This window comes from Rhamphochromis sp. 'chilingali' (genome assembly GCF_963969265.1).
Source record: "Rhamphochromis sp. 'chilingali' genome assembly, chromosome: 9".
In the NCBI taxonomy this organism is placed as follows: Eukaryota; Metazoa; Chordata; class Actinopteri; order Cichliformes; family Cichlidae; genus Rhamphochromis; species Rhamphochromis sp. 'chilingali'.
Genome location: NC_137936.1, coordinates 31474067 through 31490703, shown reverse-complemented (window position 1 = coordinate 31490703; position 16637 = coordinate 31474067). Strand labels below are relative to the sequence as shown.

Sequence of the window (16637 nt, the reverse complement as noted above, 5' to 3'; positions counted from 1 at the left end):
CAGTTCTCGTAATTCAATTAAATCAAACATTGTAGCATATTTCTGCATATGCCTTACTTAGGCTGAAGAAGTTGATAAGCATGTACATTTAACTAACCCATTCAACAGCCTCTTAATACACTTGTTGGTAACATATACAAAAAATGATAGGTCTGTAATTATTATTATTATTATTATTATTATTATTTTTATTACAAATATATCCAGAAAATGGCTAGCTTCTGGCCTCAAGAGTATTTTTTGGAAAATTGAAAGACTTTTTTGTAGATTGAATCAAACCCTGACAAAACTAAGTAATTGTGGGACCCTTCTTACTGCCATTGTGTTGAAAAAAGACAGTAAACAGACAGTAAAAGGCAGCTTCCTAACGGTCACTCTGACCGGGCCTCATATGTCTTTATTACTGCCATTTCAGTTATCCCACACAAAATTGGCCGTATCATTGGGGGCAGTCCCACTGACCGCTGTGGCCTGCTGCACGTCGGGGATCGTATCTCAGCAGTCAATGGACGCTCCATCATCGAGCTCTCTCATAATGACATCGTCCAGCTTATCAAGGAAGCCGGCAATGTCGTCACCCTTACTGTGGTTCCCGAGGATGGTGAATATTTCTGAGGATGGTGCATTTATTAGAGTAGTTAGTGGGTCTGTTCAGTTCAAAGTGGCCTTTTAGTGGGACATTAGTTTTGCAGCCAGGTAATCAATTAAATCGAGCCTTCATAAGATATAAATATTTTATTATCCATATTAAAAATTCAGTTTCAAACTGAGATAGTTAGAAACTGAAAAATTAGACCCCTTCTTCACCGAAATGATTGTATGAATAAAAATAAAGCAAAATACCTGAGAATCCCTTTACTAGGATATTTTAAGGCTTCATTGAGGGTTGTTAAAGGGAAATAAATGCAAAACCTTTAGCTTAAAATGAGCATTAATCATTTTAGAAGAATTCTGTATGTCTGCTTTTTTACCAGTGGGAGTTTTCATTATTAATATTATAATATACTGATTCTAATATGTTGTTAAAATGTATTTTAGAGTACAAGGGCCCTCCATCTGGAGCGAGTTCAGCAAAACAAAGTCCAGCTCTTCAGCACAGAGCCATGGGGCAAAGATCAGCACTACAGGATGAGCGGTAAGGATTTAATCCCACAAAAGAAAGCTGAGAAACTGCATAATTCTTCATGCATGTTTAGCGTTAGTAAGTTTTCTTGCAAGTGTTTGATTTTTTTTAAGTTATGCTAAACACTCAAAAGTATAAGAAAGTTGTATTATGTAATGCTGAGAAAGTGTAGACCGAGGAGGCAGCAAAAAGCTCTTAAATTGAAAATAAATTCAATTATGGTTATGGTGATGCTATTTTTTAATTACTAAAAACCTTAATGAATTCTTATAAACCTCCAGTAAAAGTCTCACCACAATAACTACTGAGCATGAAATAAATCGTGTACGTGGCAATGAGGTTGTCATACCCTCAGAGTAAAAAGCCAGAGAAACTATAAAGACACCGGTGTAATAAACATAAACGTGTGTAAGATGATAAGAGGTGTCGTGCGAGTACGCGCAGGCCTTTCCTATTTAACATTCAGCATTAAATTTCACTTTGTTTTTCATAAAAGCGTTTTCATTTGTTGGCCTGAGGCCTTCTGTTTACAAGTATCGCTGAAGGAATTAAGTGCATATGCTGTTTGTTCTAGTTATAACCTGGACATGGAGGAGAGAAAGGAAGGAGTCAACTGGTCTGACCACAAAACTCTTTCACTTGGTGAGACGGGGACGCTGTGTGTGACAGGGCCCAACCAGGTAAGAGCCATCCCCTTTTTTTCTTCCTTTCTTGTCTTAGAAACTATCAGAAGAGGTTATTTTTTGTGCTTACACCATCTTTCACAGGTTTATAAAGTTCATGCACTTATAATACTGATTCTTTTACGTAATTTTCAAGTCATTATGGTCAAAGAATAAACTATAGCATCTCTAATATTCTCTGATTCTCCTAATGAGGTATCACTGATTTCACAGCAAAAGATGTATGTTAGTACACTTGTATATGTCTAAAAATGAGTGTTGTCTTCATGCTGCAGGGTTGTCTGACAGTGGAGTTAGAGAGAGGGCCCAGGGGCTTTGGTTTCAGTCTGCGAGGGGGCACAGAGTATAACATGGGCTTGTACATCTTGAGACTTGCAGAAGATGGGCCTGCTCAGCAAGACGGAAGAATCCATGTGAGTGCTCCTTTTATTGCAACGTTTAAATGGACACTTCTGAGAGGTTGATATCACTATCACACAGCTGACAAGAAATTACAAACAAAAACTAATGGGGGGGAAAAAAAATCATAAAACACGATGCAGTGCAATCAGTGTATTGTTTTGGAGCTCATGTTATTATCCTCACCATTGCTACATGCAGCATGACATGCTATTATAGAAAGCATTCCTTTGCAGAAATGTAGTGTTGCACATTTAGTTTGTGAAGGAGAGTCGTAAATCAAAATATAATTTGTGTCGCCTCGCGTTGACTGAGATTAAACTAATGAATTGTGTTTCAACAAGTGCCACTTGCAGTGTTGTAGGGCATGCAATGTTTTCTGCTGTGATCTGTGCAGCGTTTTGTTGCTTTCATTGTGAAATGGAATTCCACGCAGCAAACAGCGAAGCGATAAAGACGATTTTGGTTTAGTTCTTTGACTTTTTTTATTCGTGTTCATCATCATTTGTGTACTACTGTCTCCACCAGTCTACCCATCCATCTCAGCAAGCATCCGTTTTTTAAGTTTGTGGCTGTTAACAGGAAGGTCACAAAGCAATTGACCCTGTATTTTCTCTTCATATGGTGGAGGTTCAGCAAAATTTGAATTTTCCCATGGGGATGATACTATCACATTATTATTACAGGAAGAGAATGGAGCAAAGTTCCCTAGTGGAAATCAATCCTAGGCCTGCCAGACTGTGATCTGTGGGCACGACTTTGCCTGTCTGAGGATGAAACAGAGTTCTCTGCACTGTGTAGCAACTACTGCATTTTTATTATTTAAAACAAGCTTCTTTTCTCATTCGGTGATCTCTGCTTCTCCGTGAAAGCAATGCACACATGTACCTTTGAAATAATGAAAAAGCTGATTTCCCATCGGTGGAAAGATCATTGAAAGGGTCATCTGAGAACATATTCTGATGAGAAACAATAGCTCTTTTCTTCTAGTGAGGGAGTCAGTGTGAGAGTTGGTCCAAGGTCCTTTGTAGAAAGAATGACTTTCTGATACAAAGGGATCACACAGTGGTTATTTTCTCATCACTTTGTTGCTATCATTTCTTCCCGACAAAGACAATGCTCCCACACTGTAAAAGTCAAAGGGTTGTGTTGAGGTTTCCTTGCAAATTTTTGTCTTTGAATCTAAATCCCGGCCTGCTGCACAAACAGGCTTGTTCACTCTATCTGATTAGAGTCTATCAAACTGACATGTTTACAAGCTTTATCCTGAGTTATTTTGTCATCTCCGATAATAGCAGGTACCTCCAGGGTATTACAAAACTCTGTGTGTGTGTGTGTGTGTGTGTGTGTGTGTGTGTGTGTGTGTGTGTGTGTGTGTGTGTGTGTAGGCAGATGTGTGTATGTGAGAAAGGGAGTGTATGCATGTGTGCATGGCATAAAACTTTAATTTTGTGTTTCAGCAAGTGTTTCAGTGAATTTGACTGGCAAAAGATGCAAAGTGTTCATAGGTATATTTTAGTATTACAATTGAATTTTCTGAATTACCGACAGGTTGGAGATGAGATAGTGGAGATTAACGGGGAGCCGGCTCGTGGCATTTCCCATACACGGGCTATTGATTTGATCCAGGCCGGAGGAAACAAAGTGGTACTGCTGCTGAGACCTGGGGCAGGTCTTGCTCAAGATGCGAGTGAGTACATCATTTGAAACTATTCAGTGCGTTGCGTTTGATATGGGCAAAGTTTGTGCTTGGAAATGTTGTATTATCACTCAGGTTAGAATTTTTGGGGGTGGATTTAACAATGCAGAATAACTGGAAACAAAAGCATGTGGTTGCCAGTGGCTCAATGACATTTACAAATAGACATAATTGTAGACGTACGTGTGTGTGTGCGTGTGTGTGTGTAAGGGTGTGGGTGTTATTTTGACCTTTTCCTTTGCAGTGCAAAGACAGCTCTTTCCCCATCATTCCAATTTTAATGCTTATCTAAACTTTCCGTCTGCTGGCTGTAGCTTGATACTGTATTTAGCTTTGTTATGAAACTGGTATGCCAAAGTCAGCCTGTTCCTTTAATATTTTTTTAATATTTACATGAAGTTTTAGATAGAAACTAAATTGTTTTATTTCCTAAAGAGTTTAGCTGCTATTTCCCATTTTACAAGGAAGGAACACTGCCAGTAGTTAAATACATGCACAAACAATAAATCCACCTAATGATAATTACTGTATCCATTTGTTAGTTGATGGAGCCTGTTTTGTAGTTAAGCCCTCATTGATTTCAATGTGCTTTCTTTGCTGTGTGTGTGTTTTTTTGTTTTGTTTTTATTTAGTCATTAACTCTTTAACTGTCTGCTTCCTTTGGCGTTTCTTCTCTTTCCCCTGATGCAGGTAATACAGCTTCCTCTACTGTGTGCTATTACACTGAGCACCAACACTAACACCTTCACTGCTTTTACTGGGCTCTTCTCTTTTACCTTGGTAATTTTTTTCCCACATGCTTTCCCACCTTTACCTCTATATAATATAATCTTATTTACTTTCCCTGTTATTCTGAATTTAAGTATTTTGTGTGCCATATTTATTATCCTTGCATACCTATGGTCTCATGTCAAATTTGTGCTGCTCTTGCAGGTCGACATGATCAAAAAGTCATTTCACCCACAAGCTATTTTGGAGAAGTTTTCTCTGACACATCACCCCTTTCCTCTCCATATCCCACCGGGGCTTCCACCTTTGTTTCCTCTCCTTTCTCCAGCAAACTGACGCATTCTCGCAGCTGGAGCACACTTTCTCCACAAGGCCGCAAATCCCGCAGCAGCGGGGGTTTAAGCTCAGTGGAGGAAAGTGTTGAGTGGGCGGACACGGAGGGAGAAGGGCTCCTTCCCACCTCCAATGAGCATGTGAAGTTCTACAAGAGGACCAGGCCCACGAACGACTCCAGAGAGCTAAGCAGCCCAAAGAAAACAGAGGAATCTTTTCCTAAAGCCAAAGAGCAACTACACAGTCCCAAAAAGACTGAGAGTCAGGCACAGGAAGCAACAATGAACAGAAAAAGGGTGCCTATCACACAGACAAAAACGCAATCTGCCAGTCCTGGGAAGTCCGCTCACGTTGGACAGCAAGGGATATCAGCCCTGCAACGCACCGAGAATCAACAAGGCCTTCAGCAGAGATTAAAGGGTTCATCCAGTAGAGAAAGCTTAAGTCATGAAAAGAAAAATGGAAAAGGGGGGAATTTTGAGATTGGAAAATACCCTCAAGGATGGGAGATGGAAGGGAGAAGAGAAAGGACCAAGTCTCTGCATGAGAAAGAAAGTTATAAAAGAAGGTCGATTGGGGAATCTCACCGCCACAGGACATTTTCTAGTACACTAAGAGAGAGCGAGAAAGGTACAGGTAAAGACTCAGGGCAAAGAGACGTTGATGCCAAGGGTAAACTTACAGAAAACAGGACTACGAGTAAAGAGACTATTAGCAAAAGAGAATCACCGCTGTCTTTTAAAAATGTATGGCGTAGGAAAGGTTCTGTGAATTCACCAAGAGATATAAAAGGAAGAGAAGACACATTTTCTAAATCCAAAGACAGCTTAAAGGACAACTTTGTGGCCTCTGTAAACAGCATTCCAGGAGCCCTACAAACCCTGAAGGGACCTATTAGCCCTGGCCCTTGGAAAACGCCCAGCTCAGCCAAAATCCTCTCTGAGGCAGAAGTCCTCCGTGACCCTTTGTGATGGAATATTGAATCACAAGGACGTGAGCTGTGCCATGGAATATTTTACAGTATCCTCAGTGGATTATTTTTCTGAGTTCTTCCATAAAACAGAGAAGTGCAACATGGTGCCACATTTATCCATTTTAGACTGTGGCCAGATTTGTATTGTGGGAGCCCTGTGACATCACATGTGGCATGTAGCAGCTCCCCTCCGCCTTGTCTGCTGCTTTAGCATCTTTGACGTGGGACTTCAGCATATAGGACATGCTCGGGGCCTTGTCAGACCAGACATTCAGAAATGTGAATATGTGCCAATCCCGCGAGCCTCCTGTGGAACGACGACTACAAACAGCGCTTCACCCATTACAATGCAATGACCCATATGCAAAGAAAAGAGAAAGGCCCTCGCCTCTCGTCTGTAGAATATACAGTGTGACTCATCTAGGGTTTAATTTTGCTCTCAGTGTCATTGTTGAGTATTTCAACTGTATTCTTCTTATCAGTTTGCTCAACTGCATGCAGTCGGTCCTTCTGTTTGTTTTACTGCACGCGTTCTGTACATCGCTGAGGATGAACCCATTTCGTATTTATAATTTTCATTCTGATCACCAGGCAAATACAGCAAGTGTTACTGGGTAATCTAGACTGTTCTATGGCTATAGTCATGACACACCTTCATACAGACAGTATCATTTAAAAGACCAGAAACTTGTGGTTTGAGATCTTGTTTACCATGTGTATGATAACTAACCAGTGTGTAATTTATTGAGGTAATAGATGAATATATGTATATGTAGCTGTACCAAGCCATTCCGCATTTTGATAAAGACTTTCAGAAATTTGTCCCATGTTATTTGAGCTTTCACCTTATTTCCAATGTACTTCAGTGGTAGGAATTACCAATGAAATTTGTAGTTCATGAAATGTATAGATGTAACGTGCAAACTGCTGTACCAAATGTTTAAAATTGCTCAAAATGTGTCTCATTGTGAAATATAATATATATGTATATATATATATATATTTGAATGTGTGTTTTGGAAATTCTATCTATTAATTCCATTGCACCGCATCTGCCCTTGTAGCAAAACAGATTGACCATGAGTTGTATTTAATTTGTGATGTATACTTGCTACCAAAACATTGCATTTATTATTGTTTTTTTTTTTTTTTTTTATTTAATGGGTTGTTTTTTTTTTGGTTTTTTGAAATGATCACTGTTAAAGGGGGAAATGGCAATTTATGTAATGCTGTGCAAGTTCTGAATCATGTCTCTGGTTTTACATGTGCTTGTTGATGAAAAGATAAATGAGGGTTTATATTGTAGGTACTGCTGTGTGATTATGTGCCAGGGTAGCTTGAAGGATGAAAGAGGCCAGAGAATGATGTGGTTTACTAAGATACCGAACAAGCTGCTGAAATAAGGCATGTATACAGAAAACTCTCCACCTTACATATTAAAGGGAGCCAATAGCACAGAGAAGACCAGTGTAGTTTTATAATGTGCAGTCTATAAAAATAAGATAGTCAGATTTCACTGTTACTTTAAAGAGGACATATTATGCTGATTTATAGCTCCATACTTTTATACTTGGACACCATAAGAGTCGCTTTGCCTATTTGCCTAATAATAATACTCGTTTAAGTTATATTGGGCCGCTGTGTAGCATTCAGGTCATTCTCTGTCTGGAAAAATGTGTTTTAGTTCCTTGGCCCTTACCTTTATGCCAATTTTTTTTCTTATTGGCAAACAGAAACAGCAGGTGGGAGGGGCTGCTGTGTGTCTTTAGCATTCTTTCAAATAAAAAACTGTCTAAAAATAACAAACCATTTAGAGCAGTCTGAGCTTTTGGCTCACTTGGATTGCTTGTGTGTACAATGACCTCATTATTTGAGGTTTGTGCCAGACAGAAAATGAAGAAAAGCATAATAGGTCCGCTTTAAAGGATTTTTGAAGTGATACGCAAATATACTCAACATACTTGCAAATACAACTTTGAAATAAACACATTCAGATGAGCTCAGGGAAAACTGAATTGTAGCAAATGTGTGATAAAGTCGTTATCAATGAGAGCTGAATGGTGGTTGAAGTCTGTGATTGTATAAAGGAGTTTTCAGGTTACAAATCCCTAGAGGATGTACTTTGAGCCAATCAGTGGTAGGCTTTTGTGCAATAGTTTGGTTGGTTGAATGAGTAAATCCAACCCCGAGTGCTGAAAAAAGTTCACTCTGGTTCAGAATCAGATAATATCCTCTTTTATTGTATGTCCCCTGCACTGTAGTACAGCTTTATGCTTTCATTTGAACAATTTTGTTTGACATCTCTGCATCATACTGTGGCCTTGCATTGCTTCATTAGAAAAAAAAAGAAAAAAGAAAAACACAATCCTTGTGGTATCTTCTACATTCTGTAGGAACAGTAGATGTAAATGTTTGTACATTGTACAGCACCTTTATAAATACTTGCCGAGTGCTCTTTTGGGGAGAAAAAAATAGAGGTATATTAAATCGCTCCATTATTTTTTTATGTAAAAAAAGAGAAAAATATTTAAAAATGGATTGAAAAGGATAGGCAATGACCTTGATATGGTATTCTGTTCATGCACTGAAAAATAAAGTTTTGCTGAAAACATGTTTCTGGATTTGTTGTATTGAAACTGAGATGCACATAAAATGATCGTCATCATCTTATCTGTATAAATGTAAAGCAAATAACAATTCAAGTGTCACACTTTTGACATCTAAGTAATTTGTTGCATATATGATGCAGAAGAATATGCTACTGTTACTATGGCAGATTTCCAGTTGTTATGGTAACTGACTGAGCTATAGTTTTTCAATTACAAGAGAAGCTGTATATATTTCCAAAGCCATCGTGTCTCATGTGAACATATTTAGAATGAGAATGCGAATCTGCTCAGAGCCCCAGTGAAACCCTAAGAGCGGTTTTGAATCCTCTATAAATTTTAGGCACCATGAAAGGAATAAATGATAAGATCTAAATGTGGTTAGGTGTCCTACCATGCATTTTACACAAAGCTGAAACACTTCAGTAGAAGGCTCATAATGTATTACAAGTGCTTCGAAAAGATTTAACTGCAAATTCAAAGTTGTAAAAGAAGTACATGCTTGGCCTAAGAAGTTACTTGTACTAGATTCTTCAAGCAGTAATTTAAAGTTGGGCTAATTCCAAAGAATCACAGATCAAATATCTATTTAAAAAAAAAAATCTAAGCAAGGCTTAACAGTGCCTTTTTTCTGAGTATTTTGTGTCAAATTCATTCAGTTAGAGAGTAATGCCTAAGGTTTTCACTACATGCATTTACAGTTGTTCATATACAAGCTTCAGCTGAGCTCTTAAGGGTGTTTTAACTGTTAAAACTGTGTGTAAAGTACTAAACCTCTGCGTCTCAATCATGTTAAGTGTGCCGTTACGGGTGCATGTCTGATGCAAGGGCGTGAACACCTTTCTCATATCACCACTCTGAAGACCGATGGGCGTTGTCAACAGGTTTACTGACATTCAAAAGGGTAAAACTAGAAACAAGACAAAAAATACAGTCAAGACATACATAAGCGTAGCATAACATACATTTATACACCGCAATACTAATACACAGCATACGTCTAATTATATAAACTTTTAAACAACTACTGAGGCTATCTCAGACGACCTCCGACATCGCGGATAGCTAGCTTAGCACCGAGATTAGCTTTACGGTCAAATACTGCGCTAGCGGCAACATAATGTACAAAAACAAGTTGTAATTTAACTTTAAGTACATACCGGCGATACAACCGTAAACCAAAGATGTAGACAGTAAATTTTCCGACAGGACACCATAAGCCGTGTGCCGATATGTCTCTCTTTCTTTCGCTCGCTTGCTTTCCTTGAGCTGACTTCCTGTTCAATAAAGTTGTTTCAAAACAAACCATTTCTACGGTGCATTACTTGAAACGACCACAGAGGGCGCTAAAACACATAATAACTAACAACGTACTGGGAATATTTTAGTGATACAGAACACTCCCCGCCTGGCGTGAATAACGCCACGATTAAACGTTGAAGAAAACAACACGTTAAGAAGGCACCAAGGGTACGATCTCTGAGATAGGTCTGGTCAACACCTTTGTACCATCTGATTTAACTACCTTAATTTCCACGGTACGTATTTTACCATCTTTACTTGGGAACACCTTAGTTATGAGGCCACTCATTTCTTGGCACTCGACTGTCTTTGAGTACCACAACACTTCCTAAGCTCACGTTAGGCTGGCTAGACTGCCATTTGCGGCGTGGCTGTAGGGTAGGGAGAAACTCTTTCCTCCATTTGTCCCAGAAGATGTTCGACAGGTGCTGAACCTGGCGCCACTGATGTTTGTAGAGGTCTGATGCTGTGAATTTTTCAGCTGGAGCCTGAAGGGGTGCTACCTTTTGAGTCAGGAGAACAGCTGGAGTCAAGATAAAGGGGTCACTTGGGTCTGATGAAACCGGGACGAGGGGTCTACAGTTTATGATAGCAGCCACCTCTGCCATGAAGGTGACGAGAACCTCATGAGTGAGTTTAGTGGTCTTAAGCTGAAAAAACATAGAGTCCAATATTCTCCGTGCTAAACCTATCATTCTCTCCCATGCTCCGCTGAAATGGGAGGCATGAGGTGGGTTAAAAGTCCATTTACATCCATGTTCTTTTAAGAAGGTGTGCACAGCTGTGTTGTCCAAGTTTGAAGGGATTTTCAGTTCTTTACATGCACTTACAAAATTGGTGCCTCGATCAGAGCGAACAGTTTTCACTGGTCCCCTCACGGCCAGAAATCGTCGGAATGCATTAATGAAGCTAGATGTATCAAGTGACTCTACCACTTCAATGTGAACTGCTCTAATACTCAAACAAGTGAATATGACAGCCCACCTTTTATTCTGGTTGACGCTTCCTCTTGTACGTCGTGAAGACACAAACCACAGACCAAACACATCTAAGCCCACATTCGTGAACGGGGGATCCGTTGTGAGACGGTCTGGAGGGAGGTTTGACATTTTCTGTGTGCTCAAAGGGGCACGAAGTCTTTTGCAGGTAACACAATGATAGATGATTGTGCTCACTTTTCTTTTACCGCCCACTATCCACCATCCTGCGGAGCGAACGGCTCCTTCTGTGAAAAGGCGACCTTGATGCTGGGTCTGCTCGTGGTAGTGCTTTATGAGAAGCGCTGCAACATGGTGGTGGCCAGGAACTATGAGAGGGTTTTTCTCACCTTGGCTAATGTTTGAGTCTCTGATGCGACCACCTACTCTAAGGAGTCCTTCTTTGTCCAGATAGGGGTCTAAGGTTTTGAGATGACTGGTTTTGGGTAGTTTTCCATGTTTTTGCACACACTTGATTTCTTCAGCATACACGTCCTGCTGTACTGCTTGAATGACAAGGTTCTGAGCTTGCTTTAACTCATCCACAGTAAGTCCCGTTTCACAGTAATGCCAGCCATTACAGTGATTGGCTTTGCCTGGTGGTGATTTGAAGTTGTGGATGACATGTATTAGTCTAGAAAGAGCACGTGTGAGGGATTTCCAGGTAGAAAACTTGGTGAATCTGTCTGAGCCCAGTTCTTTAGTTGAGGCTGTTGTTTTGAGTGCGGTTACCTGAGGTCTTACATCTGCGTCCATGTTGGGTTCTACAAGGTCATAGGAGTCATTCGGAGAATTCTGAATCTGATGTAAAAGGTCAGGGCCGGTGAGCCAGTTACTAAGCGGCAGCTGGAATGCAGGAACAGAACGAGTGGCGTGATCTGCAGGGTTCTGACTGCTAGCTACATAGTGCCACTGGCATGGCTGAGAAGATCTGCGGATTCTAGTCACACGATTACTGACATAGACATAAAATCTTCTAGACTCGTTGTTGATGTAACCTAGGACTACTTTACTGTCTGTGTAGAAAGTAGTGTGATCTAGTTTACAGTCAAGTTCATCTGAGATAAGATCTGCGAGCTCAACCGCTAAAACGGCAGCACTAAGCTCTAATCTTGGAATAGTCTGATCTGGGCGTGGTGCTAGCTTAGCCTTACCCATTACAAAGCCTACTTGACTGTGTCCTTCTGCATCTGTCACTTTTAAATAGGCCACTGCAGCTATGGCTTTGGTAGATGCGTCTGAAAAAACACACAACTCTTTTTTCACGGCTGTTGAAGGGGAAATGTCTGTGTATGCTCTGGGAATGGTCATGTTAGGCAAGTCTTTGAGTGAGTCTTTCCACTGTGTCCAAGACTCTTCCATTTCGGGAGGGAGTGGAGCATCCCAGTCCCCATTTTCAGCTGTAAGTTCGCGTAGAATCGACTTCCCCTGTATGGTGACTGGTGCTACAAAACCCAGCGGATCATAGAGACTGTTTATTGTTGATAGAACACCTCGTCTGGTAAAGGGTTTTGACTCATCAGATACTTCAAAGGTGAAGCGGTCTTTACTTAGGTCCCAGAGGAAACCTAGGCTACGCTGCATGGGCACCGAATCACTTTCGAAGTCCAGGTTTTTTAGATTTTTGGCATGATCTTGAGTCGGGAATGCCTCTAGTACTTCCTTCCTGTTTGCTGCTATTTTATGCAGTCTTAAGTTTGAGTTTGCAAGTGCGTCTCGGGTTCTTTGGAGTAGAGATATGGCTTTTTCAACAGTAGGTAGAGATTTGAGTCCGTCATCAACGTAGAAGTCACGCATGACAAACTGCTTCACATCTGCATCGCAGTCCGGTTCGACGCGTTGGACAGACTGGTGCAGGCCATATATGGCTACTGCTGGCGATGGGCTGTTCCCAAAGACGTGGACCGTCATTCTGTACTCCACAACTTCTTTGGAAATGTCGTTGTCACGGAACCACAAGAAGCGTAAGTAGTTCCTGTCTTGCTCTCGCACGTTGAAACAGTAAAACATCTGTTCGATGTCTGCTGTGAAGGCAACGGCTTCTTTTCTGAAGCGTATTAGGACCCCAAGCAATGAGTTATTAAAATCTGGTCCTGTTAACAGAACGTCATTCAGGGATACGCCTTCATACTTGGCGCTGCTGTCGAAGACGACCCTGATCTGCGTGGGTTTACAGGGATGGTAGACACCGAATAATGGCAGATACCAACATTCCTCATCCTCTTTTAGTGTAGGGGCGATCTCTGCATGTTTGTTTTGGAATATTTTGTCCATGAAGGTGATGAAATGTTCCTTCATCTCTTTCTTCTTTTCAAAGGTGCGAAGAAGAGACATTAGGCGATTCAGGGCCTGTGGTCTGTTGTTAGGGAGCTTTCGGCGTGGATTTTTAAATGGTAAAGGAGCTGTCCAACTGTTATCTGTGTCTTTTGTTAGTCCTTCCTCCATTATTTTTAAGAAGGCATTGTCCTGGATGGAAGGTGAGATGTAGTTGTCATTTCTGGTTTGTTTGAACACATTACATCCTAAATGATCAGGTTCACAAGCACTGTCTGCCAGCTGGGAGCTGAAGTTGAGTGGAACTTGTATCCCACAATGTTTCTCTTTTATGTTGAAAACATTAGGACATGGCTCGAATGCTGTGGGACGTCCCCTTTCAGTTGCATTTGTGAACAGAGTCCTTACTGCAGGAGTTCTGTGGACGTCACCTAAACACACGTTTCCTACTATGACCCATCCTAGGTCCAATTTTTGAGCATAGGGTGCGTTGTTAGGGCCACTTATCTGTTTGCGGACTTTGTGAGCTCTAATGACATCCCGTCCAAGAAGCATTAGTATGGGGGCGTTAGAGTCCAAGGCAGGAATGAGGTGAGCCACTGACTTTAGATGGCTGTGGTGTCTAGCTGCACTGGGTGTGGGGATCTCGTCTCTGTCATTTGGGATATTTTTGCACTCAATTAGGCTAGGCAGTGAGATGTGGACTGAACCATCTAAAGCTGCCACTACATAACCTGTAGCTCTTCTACCCATTGTCTCTTTGGTACCTGCACATGTCTTAAGCGAGTAAGGGGAACTAGGGCCGCAGTCATTAAACAACTCGAAGAACTCCGGACGTACTAGTGATCTGTTACTTTGTTCATCATGGATGGCATAAAGCCTTACTGCTTGATGTGGGTGGCCTGCTGGGTAGACATTCACGAGACAGATTTTAGAACATGAAGTGCCTGCTTCATTCACACCACAAACCTGAGTGCATTTAGAAGTGATCTCCTCTGATTCAGTGGTGTCAGGCTCCCCGCCATGCTCTGCTGCTGGTTCGGTTTCTTTTAGCCAGGGAGCTGGTCCTGGGTGGAGAGCCGTGCAGTGCTTCTCATCGTTGCACTCGGAACACTGTACCTTGGCTTTACAGTTCTTTGCTATGTGTGAAGATGAAGCACAGCACCTGAAGCAAAAGTCATTTTCTTTTAAGAACATTTTCCTATCTAACAGTGTTTTCATGCGAAATGCTCTGCACACTGCGAGAGGATGGGCTTTCTTGTGAATTGGACAAATCTTTTCACCATGTACAGTTTTGTTTGGGAACCTCTGTGTGTCTGAACTAGTGCGAGAGATGACATCAGTTTTGTGCACAGAAATCTCTTTTTGTCTGTTTGCCCTCCAAGATAGTTTGTCTGGTCTGGGTGCATCAGGTGATGGTGTGAGGTTAAAGCTGGGGTCGTTTCTAGCATCAGCTTCTTGTGCAACAAAGTCTACTAGAACACTAAATGGTGGGAAGGAGACACATTTTGTGCGTTTGTAGTTGGCTCCTACCGTAATCCACCTTTCTTGCAGGTAGAAGGGAAGTTTTTGGATGATTGGATTTACTCCTCTTGCTGTATCTAGGAACGCGAGACCAGGGAGGTCTCCTTCAGCTTTAGCGCACTGCACTTCCATGAGCAGGTCACTAAATTTTCTCAGTTTTGCAAAGTCTTTGGATGAGATTTTTGGGAATGCATCAATTCTTTTAAACAGTGCATCCTCGATCACTTCAGCTGAGCCATAACATTGTTCAAGTCTGTCCCATATCATGTTGAGGCCATTGACTGGGTTGTTGATGTGTATGGCTCTGAGTTGTTCTGCATGTTCAGCCGATTCCTTGCCAAGCCATTTTAACATCAAGTCCATTTCTTCACTTGCCGTTAGATCTAACCCGCTTATAGCATTTTCAAATGAGCGTTTCCAAGCTCTGAAGTTTTGGGGCTTGTCATTAAACTGGAGCAGCCCTGTTGCCACTATTTCACGACGAGCAAAGTATCTGATGAAGTCACTCACATTTGATTCTCTAGGCTCTTTGTATAAAGGCCTAGCATTATGGAAGCTAGATGCTGACACCTGATTTGACCAATTGGTACTGTAATTTTTATTAGCATGGGGAGAAGGGGAAATGACTGGAGTTTTTTGGCAACAGTCAGGATCATCTGTTAGACCAATTGGAATTTTTTGTGGGTCATTTTCCTTTTTAGGGCTTGGTGGCTGATCACAGGTGAGCTCTGATTTACTTTGTGTTACATTTTCATTTTGTGATTGTTGAAGAGCAGCATCATTTTCTTTTCTCACAAATGTAGATTGGCCAATGACATACTGTTTAGTTCGTTCTGCTGTTACTGAGGGACAGATGTTGCTGCGCGTTTCTGTCTGTGTGGCAGCAGCTGCTTCTAATGACTCTGCTTCAGCAATGGCTGAAGCTACATCTTTTTCATGCTGTAAATATTCGATGGATGCCTCGACTTTAGCTTTTGCTACTTCTATTTGTGCTTTTTCTACCTTCAAATCCATTTCTTTAGCTGCGAAGCTGAGCCGTGCCTTGGCTGCCTCAGCTTTTGCTCTGGCTTTGGCTGCTGCAGAACCTGTAGAGGAGGCACATGAAGCTTCGGACCGGGTCTTGAGGGATGACGCCTTGCTGGACATGTTGGAGTTGATTAGACGACTGCTGGCTCACTGCTGTATGCCGTGTTGCTCCCAGGCGCAGTAGTGGTCAGCTTCACTCTAGTGTGCGATGACTGCGTTATCTTTGTTCGTGCGGATGTCGCCGTTTTACTGTGCCGTTACGGGTGCATGTCTGATGCAAGGGCGTGAACACCTTTCTCATATCACCACTCTGAAGACCGATGGGCGTTGTCAACAGGTTTACTGACATTCAAAAGGGTAAAACTAGAAACAAGACAAAAAATACAGTCAAGACATACATAAGCGTAGCATAACATACATTTATACACCGCAATACTAATACACAGCATACGTCTAATTATATAAACTTTTAAACAACTACTGAGGCTATCTCAGACGACCTCCGACATCGCGGATAGCTAGCTTAGCACCGAGATTAGCTTTACGGTCAAATACTGCGCTAGCGGCAACATAATGTACAAAAACAAGTTGTAATTTAACTTTAAGTACATACCGGCGATACAACCGTAAACCAAAGATGTAGACAGTAAATTTTCCGACAGGACACCATAAGCCGTGTGCCGATATGTCTCTCTTTCTTTCGCTCGCTTGCTTTCCTTGAGCTGACTTCCTGTTCAATAAAGTTGTTTCAAAACAAACCATTTCTACGGTGCATTACTTGAAACGACCACAGAGGGCGCTAAAACACATAATAACTAACAACGTACTGGGAATAATATTTTAGTGATACAGAACACTAAGAGTTTCCCCTCTGAGAACAGCTCAGCCATTGGAAGAGCAGCCTAAACAATGAGTGGATGACTTACAATTGACTTAATTGTTTTAAACGGCTGAAAATCATCATATCTTGTGTTCTACTTTTGGTACTG

General features: G+C 41.3%; 2 protein-coding genes across 5 annotated transcripts in view; one reads left to right on the top strand and one right to left on the bottom strand.

Moving 5' to 3' along the window:
• The window catches only part of magi3b (membrane associated guanylate kinase, WW and PDZ domain containing 3b), a 126024-nt gene extending 116876 nt beyond the window's left edge, over positions 1-9148 (top strand). For 2 of the 3 annotated variants that reach the window (XM_080892210.1, XM_080892209.1), the window contains 6 exons: positions 416-601; positions 1039-1135; positions 1698-1803; positions 2082-2219; positions 3757-3895; positions 4838-9148. In XM_080892210.1, coding sequence (XP_080748336.1) covers positions 416-601; positions 1039-1135; positions 1698-1803; positions 2082-2219; positions 3757-3895; positions 4838-5937 — 1766 coding nt within the window. In that variant the 3' untranslated portion in view covers positions 5938-9148. Of the gene's footprint in view, positions 1-415; positions 602-1038; positions 1136-1697; positions 1804-2081; positions 2220-3756; positions 3896-4594; positions 4685-4837 lie in introns of all 3 variants that reach the window. The other variant, XM_080892211.1, reaches the window with a different exon arrangement.
• Positions 9149-9334: 186 nt separating this feature from the next.
• LOC308402999 (uncharacterized protein) lies at positions 9335-16497 on the bottom strand. 2 transcript variants are annotated; one of them, XR_013972846.1, is made up of 3 exons: positions 16262-16497; positions 9706-16011; positions 9335-9455 (listed from the first exon to the last, which is right to left on the bottom strand). XR_013972846.1 is itself a non-coding variant. In XM_080892208.1 (2 exons), the coding sequence occupies exon 2, from the start codon at positions 15766-15768 to the stop codon at positions 10117-10119; it is 5652 nt and encodes a 1883-aa protein (XP_080748334.1). In that variant the 5' UTR covers positions 15769-16011; positions 16262-16497; the 3' UTR covers positions 9424-10116. The 2 variants fall into 2 exon arrangements, 1 of the variants encoding a protein (XP_080748334.1); XM_080892208.1 differs by having other exon boundaries at positions 9424-16011.
• Positions 16498-16637: the final 140 nt, after the last annotated feature.